A 20,238-nucleotide genomic window follows, 5' to 3' on the forward strand; every position below is an offset into this window, starting at 1 on the left:
GCGCGGACTAAAAAACGACACGATGACCTCATCACTCGCTATGTTCTCTCGCGGCGCGGTTACTAACCGTACTGAAAACGTCGCCACCGTCGTGCCGAGCCGCTCTAATCCGACATCGCGCGCGTACGGTGAAAATATTTTATACCTACGCGTCGTAGGCCCGAAGCCATTTTTTCTGTCAATATATCGCTACGCGACTCGTTTTGCTTTTCGATTCTAAACCTGTTGCGGGACGTTCGACAAACAGTTTTGTCGAACCGAAATCATGCAGACCCGGCTTTCCGAATTTGAATACTTCAACAGACTTTGAGCTGATCAACCGACGATAGCGCGATTGATTATACAGTCCAGTCGGAATGTACGTTTGAGGTTCAAACGCCGGGGGGGTAAGTAAGTCCAAATTCAGAATTTTGACCAGATTTTGCAGTAGCAAATTCGGCTGCCATTTTGAATTCATGGTTCAAGTCGAACAATATCGATCGTAGACATAAAATTATTGCAACCAAAGTTGTAGAGAATTAAATTTTCTACGAGTTTAGCTGTTACCATTTCTAGTCAGCAATTGAAAATGGGCGATTTATTTGAAAAAAACAAATTCCACCTTGAATTGAAGATGGCAGCTGAAGTTACTGCAGAATCTTATGGAAATTCTTGATTCGGACTGCCGACGACTTCCCCTCAACGATGAGAAAAAGAAAATTGTGCTATAGAAAAATTTCATCTTCAAATGTTTTTTTTTTTACGTACCTGTAGTTAGCGATTGGGCTAATAACAAAACAATAAAAGCACCGGAGTGCAAAGAACAAGAGACACCCTTGAGTCGCAAAAGTCGTCTAACAGACTTTTGCGATTTCTAGACGTCTTTGTTGTTCGGATGTTTTTTGGGCCCCTGCATAATTGTACACACGGGTGGAAAATAGAGTCCCTGGTGGCACAGGCGACGCCGATTGTCGCTACGTTCGTTTTATTATAGCTGGTAGATCCGTGTCGCTGATCGTAGACAAAACGATCGGCCACGGAGCTAGAGGGTCGAATTGGTTTTCAGGACTCCGAGGGGACTCTATAGACGCGTGATAGAATAGCGAGGGGCCAACTCATCTGGATCCTCGACACTCTATATCGCAGCTCTTTACGTCCGATCTTTTTTCTTTTTCATTCCTCTCGACAAATTCACGGCTGGTTATATATCACGTACGTACGTACCGATTATTTTTATTACGAATAGAAACGTGCGGAAGGGCGTTCGCTTCACATGCCCTATATTACTGCAGCGCATCACGATCACGTGTGATTTATTGCAAGTCAACTTTTCACGGCTACTGATGATATAAATAGACATATATATGTACATACCTATATAGATATACATATAACGCTGAGATTAACGTTCGTCATTTTTCTTGTCTAGAAGTCACTTGTTATATTTCCGCTACACAGAAGCAGTCCCCTGAAACCTGTAGCTGATGATCGCGTAATGCGGGATCACCGACTGAATTTCTATCATGTGTCTTTTAATAAGAATAAAAAATTCATCGAGTATAAGTTCAAATTAGGAATAACGAAAATTTTCATACAGAACGTCATTCTTATTCAGAAACGATTGTTAATCAATTCCACAATCGTGTTGGCGTTGGACTTAAAATCTGATAGTTAGATTGTTGTAAACTCGTGTTATTGTTACATAAGCAACCGTTAGTTTCTGATTTGAATTTTGGAACGTAATAAAACTTGAGTAATATGAACAACAGGACGACTGGAATGAAACCGGTATTACAATTTCTCGTAGCACGAAAACGTATGCATTTTAGTCTTGAAATTTAATTACCACAGTGTCTGCGAAATCCTAGAAACTCGGATGCAAATATACCGTATACTAAGGTTTATTCTGTAATCTGAGAATTTTGCATCCACCTTTCCAAATTTTGAAATTCTGAGGTAAGAATCGAATGTAAGTCACCCGAATGATCTGAGTTTACAATTATAGACACAGTCAATTGCAATAACGGAATTTTACCTCTGAAAATTTGAAAAATTTGAGAAAAAGCATTCCAAAGTTTTACGGTAAGTATGTCAACACCCGATATAATGGATTTTAAAACAGTCGTCAAATAACTGTCGCATGGACCAGAGAAGCTGCTCGATCGTATCGCACTCAATGCTGCAAGACTATTCCTTAGAAGTTTGATATATTCTTGTAACTTCACACGGAACCCGTCACACCTTTGTTTTAACGATTAGGCCAGCGATATATTGTAATATGTATTACCGTCCGCACGTCAGGAATGCGCATGCAAAAGCATGGCTTACATGATTATAGGTATACAAACTACTGTACACGTATACACACGTGCTATGTATACAGACCACGAAGAATACTTCAAATTAGATAACGCTGCACGTTTCGCGCGGTGGCGCAGAGAATTATCTTTCAAGTTCCATAACACCGGAGACGGGGTAATAATATTTCTCATTTTTCTCATTCTGCATCGTTTACAATGCATGCATAAGATAACCTGCAGTTGGTAGACATATACAGCCAGTATCCACTATCCAATATCCACTCAACTTGAATCTCGTTGCCGACCTTTGCCGAGCTAATATATCATATAACAGCCAACCTGGACACAGATCCTCCAATGCAATATATATGTGTATTATATAAAAGTATTACCAGCGAAGCAAGAAAGGTCACGTCCTGAGGGTATAATTTGAAAAACAGAATCGAGGTAAGTTATACTGACTTGTGTGAAATACGATTTCAAAAATAATGGAAAAGCATGCAGTTGGTACGAGAAAGAAAATAATTATACTACATCAATTTTTCATTGAGTCTTCGATATTTTATGCCAGTAAATTGCTTGAGGAGAGAAATATTCTACTATGTACTACGAATAAATTGAAACCAGGCCTAGTAATAGAAACATATTTTTCAAATTACAATGAAAATTTTTTGAATCGCATAGCCGTGTGAATAAAGATTAATTTTGTCAATGCGCAGGTATATTGAACTTTTGTTTGCCAATGGAGTGTAAATCATACACTGTGTAAAAGTATTGATATTACATCAGCTTCTACAATTCTGCAAAGTTCAAAAACCATCCCATCAAATACAGTATGCAACAAACCAAACGCACCTGTCCCTTTTACTTTCTGTAGTAAACTATTCCAATAATTCTTACAAAATGAAACCAATAGCAACTTAAGTCACCGATGAAAAATCAAGCCCTCGCAGTTAGAGACATAAATTTACCAAGAACCCAAAGTGAAACAATGAGTTCTACTTAATTGTTAACTCGTAAAATATTTATTTTGTTGTGAGGTCAAGTATTTGATATTATTTTCAGCAAGATTAAGTTTAGTACGTTTAAAAACTACGTTTGGAAGAATAAACTATGTTCGATGTAGATATGTTTTCCATACGGAAAATTTATATTTAAACCATTAAATAAGTTTAAAGATCGTAGATTACTGGAATGTACACGATTGCGAAAGAAGTATTGCAGCACCCTTGTATTTCAGAAGCATATAAAAATCATTTGCCAATAATTATTGCGCATATTTCAGAATGATAATATAGTGATAATAACCATAAATCGAGCGAACTCAATCGAAATAATTCTGTACTCCCATTAAGCGCAGAACTTCGTTTACTTCGAACTGATATCATTAAGAAGTCGTAAATCTCTTTTATCTCTAGCGTGTCAAAGCGTAAGGACAGTTTGTAAATTTCGCACTCGTTAAAAAATGACAGATCGTCCATGTTCCGATTGGAGGACGACAGGCCAATCAACATTCGTCCGCTCGATCGGTATACAACATACATGTGTAGGCTACTGTACGTATGCACACGTGCCCCACAGACGCCTGGCCCAACAATAAGTCTAAACCACGGTCTTGTATGTAAGACCGTGGTCTAAACAAATAAACTATTTTAGTGGACAGTGGCTAATTTCAACTGTCGCAGACTTAAATATTTTCTATAAAAACATAACGGCAGTACATCACTATATTTGGTAAACAGATCAGCATTGGATTTTGAACCAATCCGAGTCAACACGCCGAATACACGTTCTATCCAATTTTAGGTTAGCTTGAGTAAGGTTATGTTACCATCGCAAACGGCTATTAGAGTGAAAACGCAATCGATTAATATTATTTTTCAGGTAACTTGTATCTTGGATTAATAGCGTGAGAGAATTTCAGTTAATTTAGCAATTAAATTAACTAAATTTACTGAAATTCTCTAGTACTATCAGCGTAGATTTACTCGTCATGCCATAAAACTGCTTGACTGCTTTTATTTCTTTGTTTTCTAGTTTTATATAAACTGAACTGTTATCCAGGTTCATGACTGACTTCTAATTGGATTTCCTTCAGAAATGGACTCGGATAAATCAAAAAACAGCAGAGAACTGGATCCAAAAATAAAGATCAAAGTAGAACCGGGTACATCAGGATCAACGGTGTTAACAAATGTGAAAATTGAGGCTGGACTACCTTCTACGAGGCTTACTTCATTTAGATCGCCACGAGATTGGACACTAGGCGGGCATGTGAAACTAGAAAAACCAAAAAAACTGTATACTCCAAACTTGAACGTACAACGAAATAAAGCTAAAGAGTAAGCAGGAATCATATTTATACTATTGTTATCAAGGCATCGTAGATGTAGTAATCTGTTTTACTTTGCAGTGATCACACTACCGTAAAAAATAATACTAAAGTTCCAAGAGAAAGAGGCCGCGGAAGAGGACAAAGTACAAGAGGTAGAGGCAAAGGAAAAGTCTCGGATAACATTATCCAGGTTAGGTTATCTTTGTTAATCAGAAGTTGGATTACAGTTTTCAAACATTCATGGTTGATTTTTTGTATATATGTACTCTTTGCAGACTGACGGAGTATTCTCCAGTGGTATAGCAGATTCTTCACGAGCCAAAAAAAGATTCAGTAGTTACAGAGATGGTAGCAATTTGAGCGGCAATCGAAGTGCCAGTACTGTTTTAGAAAAACAAAAATTAAATTTAAACCAGAAGATTGATAAAGCTGAAGAAGAAGAGAAACTCAAGCACCTGCTTCGAGATGATTTTATCGAAAATGGAGCTGTACCAGATATGGAAAATGCACCAGTGATGCTACCTATGGCTGATGATGGTCAGTATCAAACCTATTTTAATTAGCCTTCATGCAAGTTTGATGAGACAACTAAACTTCTGTCACTTTTTTTTTTGTTCATTTATCATTCCAGCACAGTTATACAAGAAAGAATTCAAGGAAGAACCCCAAGTAATAAAGGCTGATGGATTAGATGAAGATGTGAAACCAGTAATCTTAGAAAACGGAAAAGGTACGTCACAAAAATTATTTTGTAGGAGTTTCCAGATCAATGGAATAGAAAATCTTCAAACAAATGGCAGAAGTAAAATACTTACAGACTGCACGTCGATTTGAATCATCAAATTTTAAAGTTCTTGAATTAATTAATTTCTTAAACATAAAATTTGGACTGCTTGAAGTACTTCAAATTTTTTCAGTATTGAAACAAATAATCTTCCATGAGGAAAAAAAATTATGTCGTGCACGATTACTGTCATTCATTACAAAACGTTGCAATAATAATTAATACTTAAAATTTTCCATTCTTTCCAGTATCAGAAGAACATAACACAGCAAAAACTTCGTTACCGAAGAAATCGCTAACAGAGGAGAAAAAACTTATCACTATTCCACAAATTGTTGCAAACGAAGCAAATAATTACATTTTACTACAGGTACAACCGATGAAATTTTTTTTTTTTTTTCACTTTGCACAGATATGCCTTTGACTGAACCTTATCCTGTGGCGTAAATTATACGTTGTACTTTACAGTTTCCCGATTGCCTACCTGGACTTAAAACAGATGATGAATTGAGTGATCCAAAAGCGAGAAGAGCAACCGATTTAGGTTCAGCAAAGCCTAGTGATATCAATCCCAAGACTGAATACTGTACGCTGAAAAACTTGAAGGAAGGAATGCTAGGGAAATTACAAATACTAAAATCTGGACAAGCGAGACTTGTGTTAGGGGATAACAAATTAATTGTAGATGTGGGCTCGCACATCAGTTTCAGACAAGTAAGTTCAAGTGAAAAAATTCTGTGATCTTATCAACGTCATCATGTGGGTAAAGGCGTGCATTTGTTGAAACTTTTCTTTTGTTTCAGGATCTAATCGCTGCCAAATTGGACCTTGAAAAACTTGAAGGCGAACTTATTAACCTTGGCTCAGTCAGCAGTACCCTTATTTGCTTACCCGACTGGGAATCAATGTTAGATAATCTTTGAACTTATGAGAAAAGCAAATTTCAATTGTTTTAACTTATTAATTGTACTAGATATTATTCTGGCTGTTGTAAAAATTAAACAAAATCTGAAATTCGAAGCCCTCTCTTGCGTGGGATATCGCAATTGAAGTACTCTTTAAAAAAATCGCAAGTTCATGAAAATCATATTCCATAAAAAAAAAAACTTATAAAATATAGTGCGGAAACATTGGGTGATAAAATTGAGGCTCCGTAAATTTTTTCCTCGTAGTATTAAGTTAATTATTTCACATCTCAACTAAAATTTCTAGTGATAATATGATATTTATGTATTTAAACGTGGAAAAAAAGTTACAAGTTTTTCTTAGTTGAAACAATTTTTATTTCACGGACACGCGATTCATACGATTTCACAATGTTAGGTATGCTCTTCGATTGTCACACATCCTTTCACATGTCAACTTAATTTACAAATTAATTGATTATTTCACACTGCATGGTATGAACACTTTTTGGCAATCAGAAACGTAAAAAAAACTTTTACCTCTAGTTTGAATTTCTGATTGCATGAGAATTACAACAAAAAACGAGTTGTAAAATTACTAGCATAGATACAATCAACTATTGTAAGTTTTAGTTTTAGTTTTTTATGGTACTTTTTTTTTTATAAATACCAAATTATTTTTTTAATGGTAATATCAAAGAAGTTGCCTCAAAAATTGCAACCGCAGTCTGTTAAAATACAAAACCGTTAATTATCAGTTTTGTTTGTTGGATCGGGTGAATCGTTACTTTGGCATAGCCAACCTAACAAATAACAGCCTATAATTATTTGAAATACGTCAACTTCTCTGACATTATCTTGCATGAATTACGCACAATCCATTTAGTCACTTTGTTCAATACTGTGTCCTTTCTTCATAGATTTCAAGGCTTTTTCGCGTAGTTTTTTTTCGAGTTCTTCCGTGTTCCCCTCACTCGCATCCGATTCTTCAGACTCTACAGCCTTCTTTTTTTTATGCTTACGATGTTTCTTATGCTTTTTGTGTTTTTTGTGCTTTTTATCTTTCTTTTTCTTCTTTTCCTCCACTTCACTATCCTGTTATCCAAGAAAAACAAGAGAAACAAAAAACAAATTAGATTCAGCGAAAGTTTGCCTTCCGGTATCTTCAATTCATAACATTTATGTCGTATTAGACCTACACAGTTATTTTATGCAAGGCAGAATCCAAGTAACTTAATTTATATGCTACCCAAAAATCATTAAATTCTCACCTCAGATTCGCTTGTACTTGTCTTCATTTTCTTTTTGCGTTTCTTCTTTACCTTCTCGTCGTCACTGCTATCTTCTACCTTTTTCTTTTTCTTACTTTCTCGCTCTACAATTTCTTCATCGTCCGAACTGGAATCCCGCTTGGCTTTCTTTAATTTGGACCTTCCCTCATCGTCGCTGGTTGATTCTTTTCGCGACTTCCTACTTCTCGACTTTGCATCCTCAGACGAGCTGTCTCGACGCTTTCTCGACTTTTTCGGTTCATCGTCAGAGCTGGAGTCTTTTTTCGACTTTCTTGACTTAGATTTCTCCTCTTCTAATTTTGATATTTTCTTCAATTTCATTTCATCTTCATCAGACGTGGAATCTTTTCGCACCTTTTTAGTTTTTCGTAGATCTTCCTCAATTTCCCTCTTTGACCGCTTTCTTGATTCTATGTCACCACTGGTATCACGTTTTCGAGTATCCCTGCGATCCTTACTACGATCATCCAGCAAATCTGTTCAATGAAAATTCGGATATACATGAATTTAAATCAATAACATTGAAATTGTGTTCAACTCTGTCATCAATTCTGTGGATGATTAAATTGCTTATATTATATTATTAATTCACAATATCACATCCATTTTGTGTGAAAGTATAAACGATTAATCATAGTGAGTTTCAAAGTTTCACATCAATGGTTCTCTATTTTTAATTAGATAAGACCTTAGTAATTTGCAACGGATTTGCAATACAGTAGAATCACGTTTATCCGAGGTAATAAGGGGAGAGCATACCTCGAATGAGTGAAATCTCGGATGATACGGAAAACATGTGCAATCCAAGCCAATGTAGTTCACAAGAAACTTTCACAAGTTTATGCGTGTTCAAACAATGTAGCAACACAAAACTATTTTATACATGTCGGAGAAGAATAAAGAGGATACATCATCAAGTGAATTCGAAACTTGAACTTTGAATGAGTCCGCCGTATCAAGCGTCAAGCATTATCCAACATGTGTTAAGAAATTTTCGTCTCTTCAAGCACCAGTAAGAATATAATGTGTAGGTGAAATGTTTACATCTGAAATTCTTGCTTCTTGATGGGAAGCCACGTAAGACAAGCAAAGCCGTCTAATGAATGATATGCGGATGTGCAAATCATTTTTTTACGAGAAGAATATTGTTGAAAGAATGTAAAATTCGAAAATTTGGTGATTTCGAAAAATCAATGATGGAGCCAGTAATCGAACCTGGCGTCTAGAGAGAGGAAATTCACTGGTGATGAGAGAAATTAATGACAACAGAGTCAGGGCGGCTAGGTGGTCTAGTGGAGTAAATCTCCGGTAAAGCATCTCTAGACGCCAGGTTCGATTCCTGACTCCATCGTTGATTTTTCGAAATCACCAAATTTTCGAATTTTACATTCTTTCAGTTGTTCAACATGCTTTGAATATAGAACAAACAAATGGTTTGTTTATAACAACGCTTGGATAAAATCGACAGTCATGGAAAAGCAAGCGAATTGACAGGATGTGTTGGGATCATCGCGCTTTTTACAATGAGCTATCCACGAAATGCACATCCTACACCCTCTCCGCCTTTCCGAGGCTTCACCCCAACATACATATAAAGCAAAACGGATTATTCCGTTTTGTCCAAGATTGTCCGTATTATCCGAAGATACACCTCGGCCAATTCAGTGTTCGAATGAAATGGGCGTCTCGGATAATACGGAACATCGGTTAATCGAAGGTCGGATAAGCGAGATTCTACTGTATAAGGTTAGTCATTATGTCCCGTGAAATTGGACTTTTCAAACGTATTCCACATAGTATTCCAAATACGCGTCGAAGTTTTTATCACCAAATATAACTCAAGAAACGTTTATACAAATAATAAACTTTTCGAAACAATATGGTAATAATGAATCATGTCTACTTACCAGACCTCCCAGCATCTCTGCTCTTTTTAGATTTGCTATCAACGTGCTTTTTGTCATCTTCGGATTCAGAACTAGATTCGACTTTACTTTTGTCCGATTTGTCGTCGTCTGTTGATTCCTTTCGAGATTTCCTTGATTTCTCGATCCGTTTTTCTTTCTTCTTGTCTAAAATTGTAAATCAGGATTGATTGAGGATAGCTAAATGACTGAATGATTAATATATTTTCAACAAAATGTAATCAAGGTTCATTGTACGTGTCTTAACAGTTTATCAAAGGTAAATGAAATGAAATCGCATTTAGAAAGTTCTTAATTTCGAGTAACTGACTGGTTCTATACAGATAAATATTTTCATTGTTGTAAATCTTACTTTCATCATCGCTGTTTTCGGAAATTGAAGATTCATCCCTCCTGTCTCTTTTTATTCTCTTGTTTATTTCATCAACTGATTTCTTCTTCAAGGACGGAAGTTCAACCAATTTGTGAGTTAGTTTTTTATCGTCAGCTGTAGCCTTGAGCAACTTCAATGGTCTCTCTTCTTTCTTCAGCTGGAAAACATCACTGGACGAAAGAGCAGTTTCTATAGACTTAGGTGAATCGTCTTTATTATCTCTGGAACCAATATATAATGATTTGTTAGATCTTCATAAATCCTCATCAATTTGAAATGATTACATACAACTTCTATTAATGTTACCTAGATGGAGTTTGTTTAATCCTGGCTGCAGCAGCTATGATATCTTCAGTTTTTTTAAACGGTGATGGAGTTCGAGACAAGCTCTTTGAGAACTAGAACAAGATAGGTATACTCATTAGATAATGTTCATGATCGTGATAAATATATAAATGCATGCATGGAATGATCGTTGAGTAATGAAGAATAAAAATATAATAATTACCCTGTGCCTCGTGACAGGAAGTATTGTAGTTGGCGGTTTTTTGGGTGAAACAATGGTTTCTAATTTTTTTGGGACAACAGGTTCAATTTTTCGAACTTCTTTCTCCGGGCGTATAATTGGAACTTCTTCTTTTGAAATCTTTTCCTTTTCTTTTTTCTTGTTGACGTCTTCTAAAATTTCTCGCTCTTTCACTTCCTGCGTTGGTTGTTTTATTTCCGGTAACCTTCTGCTAATTAAATATTGTTTATAATTAATTTCTTTCAATCAATCATTGTGCCAAAACTTGGACAAAGTTTTATACATAAGTACACTGTAACATTTCCTTTGTATAGAATCTGATTACCTCAAAGTTCAACCTTTAATTGATAAAATAACACTATTTATATCCGGTCTATAGATTAGACATACATAACATTTGTCTGCAACATAATACTCTTATACAGAGATCTTGTGAAATGTATCCTTCCAAGCTGCGAGAGGCGACACAATACTTTACATTAACTGTTGTTAGTTGGCCCCCCCCTAGAGTATAATGGGATCACATCACATGATTGTTTCAGTATGCGCTGTGTCGATATTAGGTTCAAACTTAAATTTGCTTTGAGATACTTTTTGTATTAATTTTCAACATATTTCAAAAAAAATCAAAGCTACTGTGATTTTTTTGGCTTAACAATCATCATAAGGATAAATGCAGAAAACATATTTTTCCATTGAAGCTTAACAAGAATAAGAATACATCGAACTCAACGTGAAAAATTGGACTAAATCGGAGCGACTTGAAGATATGGAAAAAAATTGTACAACTAATTCTATTTCTCTTATTTCGAATGTTTTCTTCTTTCTTCAAGCTTCTTTCTCTTTCAATTTCTGACTTGCAGATTTTCCGCCACGTACATTTACTTTTGTATAGCATTTACACATGCAAGCAATCATAACACAAATTATAGTGTGATTAACTTGATAAAAAAACAAATTCATGCTTCAAAAATCGCGATCAATACGTCACTCACCTGGTTGATTGTTCCTCATCACTAGAGGAACTACTCTCTGTACTTTGCGAGCTACTTGATTTAGATCGTCCGTTTCGCAACATCTTCTGAGGTCTCCTCTCATCCTGTTTCTTGGCAGGTTCATCTACCACAGGTTTCTTCTCCTTTGGTTTTTCCCTCACCTCCTTATCTGGAGATCGCTTGTAGGGCTTAGAACGCTCCAACGATGATTTGGGCTCCTTCGACCTTGCTCTGGATCTATCAGGTGACGTCTTACGGTCTTTGTTTTCCTTTGGTTCTCGGGACCTGTCGCGCCTGCTAGATCTGTCACGGGAGGAAGATCTATCGTACCTGTTCGATCGATCCCGACGTTCCGGTGACCGTCTGCTGTCTCGCCGATCAACGGATCTGTGCCGATCGTGTCGTTCGGACGACCTTCTTCGGCGATCAGGTGATGACCTCCATCTGCGTCGATCCCCTGGGCTAGGTGAACGTCGACGATCATATCTTCCTGGGCTACGACGCGGTGGGCTTCTGGTTGTAAAGAAAACTGTTTAAGAAACTTTGTCTACAAAACCAGAGCAATACGCAGACTTGTGTACAAAACTTTCCGAGTTTTCTGATATTGTCGATATTTCCAGATTTTTCATAACACTCAAACTGTACACGTGCAAATTTAGAGGTCCGTCAGTATGTGATTCAATGTCTTTATTGGGTTTACTCAGTTGTATGAGAATCTTAAATAATCCCTTTTCTATACATGTGCACACAATATCAGGAATCTAAATTAAATATGTTACCTTCGTCGGCTTGGAGCTCTCCGCACAGATGGTGGCCTCATGCTTCTCCCACCACTGTATCGATCAACCCTGTCTCTTTCTCTATCCCTGTCACGATCGCGATCGCGATCCCGCCTCCTGTCTCGCTCTTTTTCAAAAGACGATCGTCTGAAAGAATAATGGCATGATTAAGTATAATTGATAAAGATATTTTATGTTCATTATAAAAGTTTATGATATTTTCAGTGTAATACCTTCTGTTTCTATCTCGGGATCTGTCCCTATCTTTAGATCTATCATTCCTGGGTGAAGGGCTCCTTCTTTTAGGAGCAGATTTTCTTTCACGACTTGAATCAGAATCACTACCACTTTCATCTTTATTGGTCTTTCTGTAAGATCGTTTAGCTTGCACACCATCTTTTTTCTTACGGATTTCAAAATCATTTTTATCTTTTGCTCCTTTCTCTATGTCTGATCCTGAACTACTGCTCGAACTCACATCACGCTTCCTATTAGAGTCAATATGTTCTTTTCGTTTTTCAGGAGTCTTGGATCGTGATTTCGATGACGCCGAATCGCTTGAATCAGACCGTGATTTTCTAGACTTGCTGCGGTCAATGCTCTTTGATCTTGATTTCTTGGAACGAATTGGCGATTTTGAACGTGATTTTCTCGATTTTGAAATAGGAGACTTCGATTTTGACCTTCTTGACTTTGATCGATCTTGAGATCGTGATCTTGACCTTCTGGTTTTTGACTTGGACCGAGATCGTCTTGTTCGTGATTTAGAACGTGATCGTCGTGATTTTGATACAGGCGATCGTGACTTCTTAGATTTTGAAATCGGCGATTTTGACCTGGATTTTTTCGATTTACCAGCAGGTGACTTTGATGGTGATTTTTTGGAAAGTTTTTCTGCGAGTTCTACAGATGGAGAACGGATTATCTTTTTCTTGCCGTCAGCGATGCTCATTAGCTTTGCTTGTAGCCGTGATATAGCAACTGCTGCCTCTCTGAAGGAATAAATTTATTAGGTTCGACTATTTTCAAAATCATTAGTATACGGTTTACTCTATTCAAATGTAAGAATCAATACAATTTTGAATTATATACTATTAGGTCTGAAAACTCACGGTTTAGTTTTAACAGGCATTAGCGGTATTGCATTGTCAAGTTGAGGCGAATCTTCTCTTTCAGTTTTGACCTCAGTCATTTCTTTACCGTTGTCCTTTGATGAGGATTTTGCCGGTGATCTTGAACTTGATCTTCTTTTACGGCTTGAACGATCTCTATCTCTATGGCGATCCCGTGATCTGCTCCGTTTATTCCTGCATTAGAATCTTACTTGAATTTGTGACGCAATTTAAATAATCGTTAATACTTTTAACTCTTGTAAAATAATAAAAAATGTTAGACATAGGACACAAGACATGTTATATAGGTATTAAGAGTTGTTATAAGAAACATTATGATTGACTTTCAAGCATTATACAAGTCGAAATTTACAAGGGTAATTTAAGGAAAGGTTACCGTAATCAGGGAACTTTGGTAATACGGGGGAACTCGTGCTACTGTCAAAAAACACTAATTTGGTGTCCCACTTTGAATTCGTTGCAACTTATGTATGTTGTAGAATATTGAAAACTAAAAGACACGTATTGTTTTTTTTTTATTGGTGGAAGACCAATTTGAAAGGGTGAAAACGATCACCAAAGATGGGCAACCACTAGGGTGATACCTTCATGCGCTTGATGTATTTGAATGAAACCAACACTGCAATGTTTCTATTGATGAATGAAACATTTTAGCGTTGGTTTTATTCTAATACATCAAGCGTTGCTATCCGTAACTGAGAAACCATCCCACTGAATGTCCATCTTCGCAAGTCATTTTTCCCCCTTTAAATAGTTTTTCAGCTGATAAAAAACAATACGTACCTCTTAGCTTTCAATGTCCTACAACATACATGAGTTGCAACAAAATCGGTGGTGTACACCAAACTAATGTTCCTTGTATGTAGAGCTGTTCAGTGTTAGAAATTTGTATCGACTTGTAATATAAATAATTAATCTAGTATAAAAAAAACAGCTAGTTCGGTATTAAGTACAATGGTAATTCGTATGTATTTCAGTATTTCGAACTGTGTATTGACAAACGATATCATTATTGAATAATCCTTCAGTGGAGTTTGGATTCAGTTAAGACGTATGCCGGAAAATTGAATGATATACCATTGACACAGGAAGACAAGAAGGATAGCAGCGAATGACACAATTCCACCAATAATATACAAACAAACAGTGACCATTGAAGATAGTGCCAAAAAAATTCGAAGCAGAGTTAAAAATAAAAGTTGTACAAATTTAAATGACTGACCTGTCCCTGTCACGATCTCGGCTACGATCCCTTCGTCTTTCTTTAGATGATCCTCGGTCTTTTTCTTCTTTCTTCAACTTTGCTGATTCTGCATCATCCTTTTCCTTCTCGCGTTCTTTTTCCTTTTCTTTCTCTGCTAGCGACGCTTGCAGCTTCTCTTGTTCTTCCTGTTAATAATATTTCATACTTCAAGAACAAAGAAAATCTTTGCACTTCTCACAATTACAAACATGAATAAATTACTAGCTTGATGGTGAATATAAGGAGTTACAATTCAAACTTGTTTTCGTCAAGCATTTACACGTATTCATGCGCACTGAATAAAGATTACAGCTAGCAACAATAAAGTTGTAAAACTGTGCCGATATTAGCTGAACCATGCAATTCCTAACGGTTACAACTAGATCATCTGTAAAAACCTACAATGCTTGTCAGACATTTTTTTTTAGTCATCAACAAACAGCAGTTCAATTGATAAACAATAGATCACGTTTACAGAGTCAAGGCTGTCTTAGATGCAGCACCATCTGGTTATAATTGGCATGTTCAAAAATGGTATGGAATTCACTCCTCCTAAAGTCAGTATACACACCTATACCAGGTGAAGCATAATATTCAAGAGGTGATTTTACTTGATAAGTTTATGCTATGAAAATTTCGAGAGTAATACATAGAAAGTATAGTTACCAGACGTTTCTTGATTTGATCTTTCTTCTGTTGCAAAAAAGCTTCTGGGATGCCAGTGATGCTTTCTTGTGCGGAGACCAACAGGTCCCAAAGTTCGCCCATGAATGATCGGGCATTTCTGCCAGTCAGGAAACCAGTCAGATTGATCTGCATTTTTCGAGGATCGGGAAACTGTAAAGTACATAGTTTTTGGTGTGAATTATAGGCAATATTCCATAAAATTTTCATTCACATAAAAAAAAAAATAAAATTGTGCCCATATAAAAATTCAGCGAACTGCAATTTTAGGGCAATATCAGAACTGTTAAAACTACAATTATAATCCATTACCTGAACCTAAATTAGTAAAAAAATGGTCCTAAATCAGAATAGCGTGAAAAATATTGTTTCTCAAATTTTATTGTAAACAATTCCTCAGTAAACATAGATGCTTTTCCCCCTCGAAAAGCACAAAAGCTTGTTAGAACCCTAAAACGTCAATCTTACCACAACTGTAGTTATCAAGTATCCGCAGCTCAGATCATTTCACATCGATGATGCCTAAATAAAAAACTAATATAAAAACAGAAATATCATTACAAACAGCTGATTACGAGAATGTGATTTTGAAATGTTACGGTGGTACAAAGCTATAATGTAAAAATATTGATTAGACACGTGGATACAATGATTATTAGCTGAAAAACGAAGAATCGATAGAAAAGTATAAGTATATATCATCAAGAAACCAACCTGTCATAATGACAAGGATTGTCACAACATGTGCGAATATGATGCTTGTCTACCAATCCCACTCTCCAAGCTTTGATCACTTCACTTCCACCTTGAAAGGGTGGACAGTTGAGATCGAACAGCAATAGTTCAGAAAGTCCCTTCCCCCCCCGTTGACTAAAGAAGAGCCGCAGGTGTGTCTTCAGTGTTGGGTCGCTCTCATTGGTCAACGGTGAGCCCTGACCAAGGTCTGCAGATGTTTGTCATCTTTGGAATGAAGGGAAACTGCCGGTGATAACCAAGGTCCATGGTTCAAGGCCACCAAGGCCTTTCTGCTGCGTCGACAGCCAGTCAGTTGAATTGCCTCGGAAGAGGCAACTCGGTTTCCACGAAGAGGTGGTGCACGCGTCAACATGACGCAAAGCCTTGATTGAGGCTCTCCAGGATGATGAGGAACTCGTTCGCACGGACAAGATGTTGCAGTAGAAAAACGTAGCTGGTCTCTGGGTGATGATGACGGGGAATGGTGACTCCGCTAAGGCGGAGGTTGCTAGATGGTGAAGAATCGGCAACTGCGGCAGCTGTCCTTAGTTGCTGATGCGATGTGGTACGACGTAGAAGACGGATCACGCTATGGTTGACGGTTGATAGAAAGGCGGCCAATCGGATGCAGAGAGGAACACATCCGAATGCCATTGGGACAAAAGGGTTGAGCCCCCGCAACGGTTTCTACTTATAATAATGGGGAATTCAAAGAGACGTGATAAGACTTGTCATATATAGTGCAATTCAACAATTTTCACCTACGCACTTCACTTTTTTTTTTTATGTCAGTCTGCTTTGTTTTGTTAAATCTACCGCTAAGATCACTACATTACACAGAAGGAATGATACTTCCAAATTTAATTATTAAGGCTGTTACATGATGATGTTGCGATAAATAAATTTCACATCCTTCAGAAAGGCAATAATACGTTCTGCTTCATTTTTTGCTTGCTGAGCAAGAGATGCATTGTTTGACCAATGAGTAGGATGTTTATGACTGTTTCAACACCAAATTAGCATCCCAAGATTCATTCATTGTAATAGTAGCAAATTTAAGAATTTAAAGCTATTAGAAGGTGCGAAACTACATCTTATTGTCAATAATATGACAATTCTAGGTTTCTCAGACATGAATGACAATTTTGATCAGGACAATTCTGAAGTTACATAAAATGACGATGCATCAAAAAAGTACAAAACAAGTCTAACCAAATTTGCTAAAATCATACAACTCAAACCTTTCGAAACTTTAATCATAAAGTATTTGCCAAAATGTTTTCTGTAATCCAAGATAAAATTCTTGAACTGGAAACATTCGTATCAAATCAGGTACTACATAAATTCTGAATTCATTCCAAAGATATGTGGGACTTTTACCCGAAATATGGATTTATGCTTTCACAGTTCGAGTGTTTTAGTTGATTTGAACAATAAAAATCAAATCAAAAGTAATCAAATCATTAAACTGATTTTTATCAATGATAATACAATTATTATTTTTTATTGCGCAGTAATTCTCTTGGTCAGGGGCCATATCAGACAGACTACTGGAAATTTACAAGATTGAAGTCAGTGATATTACTGTAACAAAACATTGAAAAAAGATTACTAGGTTGCAATTTTAGATTGACTTCGAAAAAATTTAGTTTCCCAAGTATGAAAATGTTTTGCCTTACGATGTACTGAATTTCAAAAAATCCCAACGTTACAGAATAGCGTATTTTGAAAAAAAAAAATAATGTATTATTATATTAATATTCCAAACATCAACCTCATGTTTATTTATCCAAAGATCTTATAACGTGGACTGATTGTTTCAACTATTTTTTGAATCTACGCTCAATTTGAAGAAAAAACCAATGTATTTGTATAATATTTACTAGAAAGACTGTTCTTTAAGCCCTGAATGTATTATTCTGCGTTATAAGTATGTTTTTAAAATTAAATGACTGGTGTTTTGAAACAGAAACAGAGATACTCATATTTGAGATGTGGAAATATATCATGGAATAAATTTCTTTGAGAAAACATTCTAGACATGTGATCGCCATTGTCATTGCCAAGCGTTTCTTGCAATTTTTATCAAACTCCATGATTATGTACAGCAGAATTATTGAGAAAACTGCATACCATAATTCAGTTTTCACCCAACAGAATTACTGAGCCAAATTTCTTCGTTGAAGTTATTGAAAACTTAATGAAAAACACCTTACAATTATCGGTTTGACATTTTTGTAACTGTCAAGATGAAGTGCACATAATTCATTGGTACGAGCAGCTGAGTGTGATCGCATATCTTTTTGTCCGGACTATATCTATGATAATGTGTCAAAGTAAATGTTCTATGCTGAGGGGAAAAAGCCGAGTATACAAACTGCTTATTCAATTATTTAGACCATTCTATCCATTTAAATCAAACAGAAAATAAGTAACGATTTAAAACAAAAAGGATATTGTAAATGTTCTTACCTTTTCCTCCAGCTGGTTGTAGACGAACTCAACCACTACATCATCTTCCATGCCAAGGATCTGATTTATTTTGGTAGTAATCCAGGGCTTAATAACATCCAATTTTACTTTGCTCATGTCTACCTGTAATTTGTAATTATTTTTTTTCAATACTCGCACCGTATCATTCCCTTTTGATTGAAATAAAATGATCTTGTAACCTAATCACAGCTAATAAAGTACAAGGTTGAACTTAGTAACGTAATTTATTACAAGGCTGAAGTTAGTAACGTTGACGTATGAAAAAAATCATTATTGCGCAATTTTAGAATAACTTTGAAGGAGTTGGCTTTTTAAAATAAGAGTATGTTTACTTGATCACAGTTTACTACATTTCAGACATTCCTAAAGGTGCAAAGTAATGATTTATCCTAAACATGCATCGTTACAGTAATGTTACCAACTTCATCCCCATAATTTATTGATGTCCTGTTCAAGTAGAGACAAGAAAATCACTAAGTTTTCAGCGTTAGCAAACTACGTACCAAGTGACGTTACACATGATTCGTTGACATTAATTCAAAATACATTACAGATATGCAATGGTATTGAAAGACGAAATATTGAAACTAATTACTGTCCGTTTACTAAAATAAAGGTTAGAGATGAATCCAAAGAAACCGGATTGAAAAAATACACAAGTATTGGCTTGACAGTAAGATCGTCATTATAGAATAAAGGTTCATTAGATGTGATGACACATGACTATTGATAAGAGTGAATATGTGAATATGTTAAAATATCACAAAAGTGCCGCGTGCTGCAAGGGAGTTGCGTTTCATGTATATTTCACAACACTCTAAACGCGTCAGACATTGACAGCATGGTTCTTACTTCATGTGTATGTTTTGGATTTGGATTGCAACCGAATATAATAATTCATAAAAGCTTTGACAGCAGTTCAACTGATCTATGCTTGTCCGGACATCGGTTAAAAATTCAGGACACGTCCGCAACATTAAAATATTAACGGAAAGTATTTCAGTTGTGAAAATTGACTGAAAGTGGCGAGTCACTCACGAGGGGCTTCGAATGAAACCCCATTATGAAATACTAATATATTTTTAGTTGGATCTGGAAAGTTCAATTGCTAAGTAGAACCCTACCTTTTGGGTTAGAGAATCACCAAATTTCATCTGCTTCAACAATTTCTTCTCCTTATCGCTGAATCGCGTATCCTGCGATGCCGTGGTCCCCTGTAAATACATATGCAAAAACAGTTAGTGAAGATAACACACGATGTAAAGATGTGATATTGTATGAAAAATACGCGCAAGATCTTACCGTGTACATCATCTCTGCCGGTTGTTACAATCGCTGCTAAGCCTGAAATTGGACGAGGGCGAAAGGCCTGCTGCGCGTTGTGTACGCTCGGGAACAGTAAACCTGTATTTTAAAGTTGCAGAAGAAACGGCATAATGACGTTGAGTCACTAGAAAATATAATTTTAGATGGTGGAGTGAAACGTACCCAGTTGATGATATTTTTAGCGACAAAATATGTACGATTATTTCGTTTCAGCACACATTCGCAAACAACAGTTGACTCTGCGATACTAGTCAATCTAACAACATGGCTAATGGCTGCTGCGAATGCTGCGATGCTGCTTACTTTTGCTGCTTACATTGCTGCCGCACGGTGTTGCCAGATGGTACACGTAATGCGTCTATTGGCCGACGACGGCGCGATCTACCGGCTATTTCCTGAGTTATTCTCTCTGGCCGCGGTTTGGAACCATA

The 20,238-nt window shown here is 36.4% G+C and overlaps 2 protein-coding genes across 15 annotated transcripts in view; one reads left to right on the forward strand and one right to left on the reverse strand.

Annotated features, from left to right (window-relative positions):
• The window catches only part of LOC124307527 (DNA-directed RNA polymerase III subunit RPC4), a 23,687-nt gene extending 16,862 nt beyond the window's left edge, over positions 1-6,825 (forward strand). The window contains exons 1-8 of one of the 7 annotated variants that reach the window (XM_046769349.1): positions 2,703-2,726; positions 4,378-4,621; positions 4,693-4,804; positions 4,890-5,151; positions 5,246-5,344; positions 5,647-5,768; positions 5,867-6,112; positions 6,202-6,825. In XM_046769349.1, the coding sequence (XP_046625305.1) occupies positions 4,380-4,621; positions 4,693-4,804; positions 4,890-5,151; positions 5,246-5,344; positions 5,647-5,768; positions 5,867-6,112; positions 6,202-6,321 (1,203 nt within the window). In that variant the 5' untranslated portion in view covers positions 2,703-2,726; positions 4,378-4,379 and the 3' untranslated portion in view covers positions 6,322-6,825. Of the gene's footprint in view, positions 1-2,702; positions 2,727-3,917; positions 4,164-4,376; positions 4,622-4,692; positions 4,805-4,889; positions 5,152-5,245; positions 5,345-5,646; positions 5,769-5,866; positions 6,113-6,201 lie in introns of those variants that run through there. The other 6 variants (XM_046769312.1, XM_046769321.1, XM_046769303.1 and 3 more) reach the window with 6 other exon arrangements.
• On the reverse strand, positions 6,658-20,136 carry LOC124307439 (serine/arginine repetitive matrix protein 1). 8 transcript variants are annotated; one of them, XM_046769092.1, is made up of 16 exons: positions 19,970-20,136; positions 19,784-19,885; positions 19,606-19,695; positions 18,461-18,583; positions 15,236-15,406; positions 14,549-14,715; positions 13,306-13,500; positions 12,427-13,185; positions 12,194-12,340; positions 11,415-11,924; positions 10,402-10,630; positions 10,200-10,291; positions 9,873-10,114; positions 9,503-9,667; positions 7,575-8,071; positions 6,658-7,398 (listed from the first exon to the last, which is right to left on the reverse strand). In XM_046769092.1, exons 2-16 carry the CDS (start codon positions 19,793-19,795, stop codon positions 7,186-7,188), a joined length of 3,612 nt encoding a protein of 1,203 aa, XP_046625048.1. In that variant the 5' UTR covers positions 19,796-19,885; positions 19,970-20,136; the 3' UTR covers positions 6,658-7,185. The 8 variants fall into 8 exon arrangements, with proteins under 8 accessions (XP_046625048.1, XP_046625038.1, XP_046625034.1 ...); XM_046769082.1 differs by having other exon boundaries at positions 10,402-10,627; positions 11,415-11,927; XM_046769078.1 differs by having other exon boundaries at positions 11,415-11,927.
• Positions 20,137-20,238: the final 102 nt, after the last annotated feature.

This window comes from Neodiprion virginianus, chromosome 1, assembly GCF_021901495.1.
Source record: "Neodiprion virginianus isolate iyNeoVirg1 chromosome 1, iyNeoVirg1.1, whole genome shotgun sequence".
NCBI lineage: Eukaryota > Metazoa > Arthropoda > Insecta > Hymenoptera > Diprionidae > Neodiprion > Neodiprion virginianus.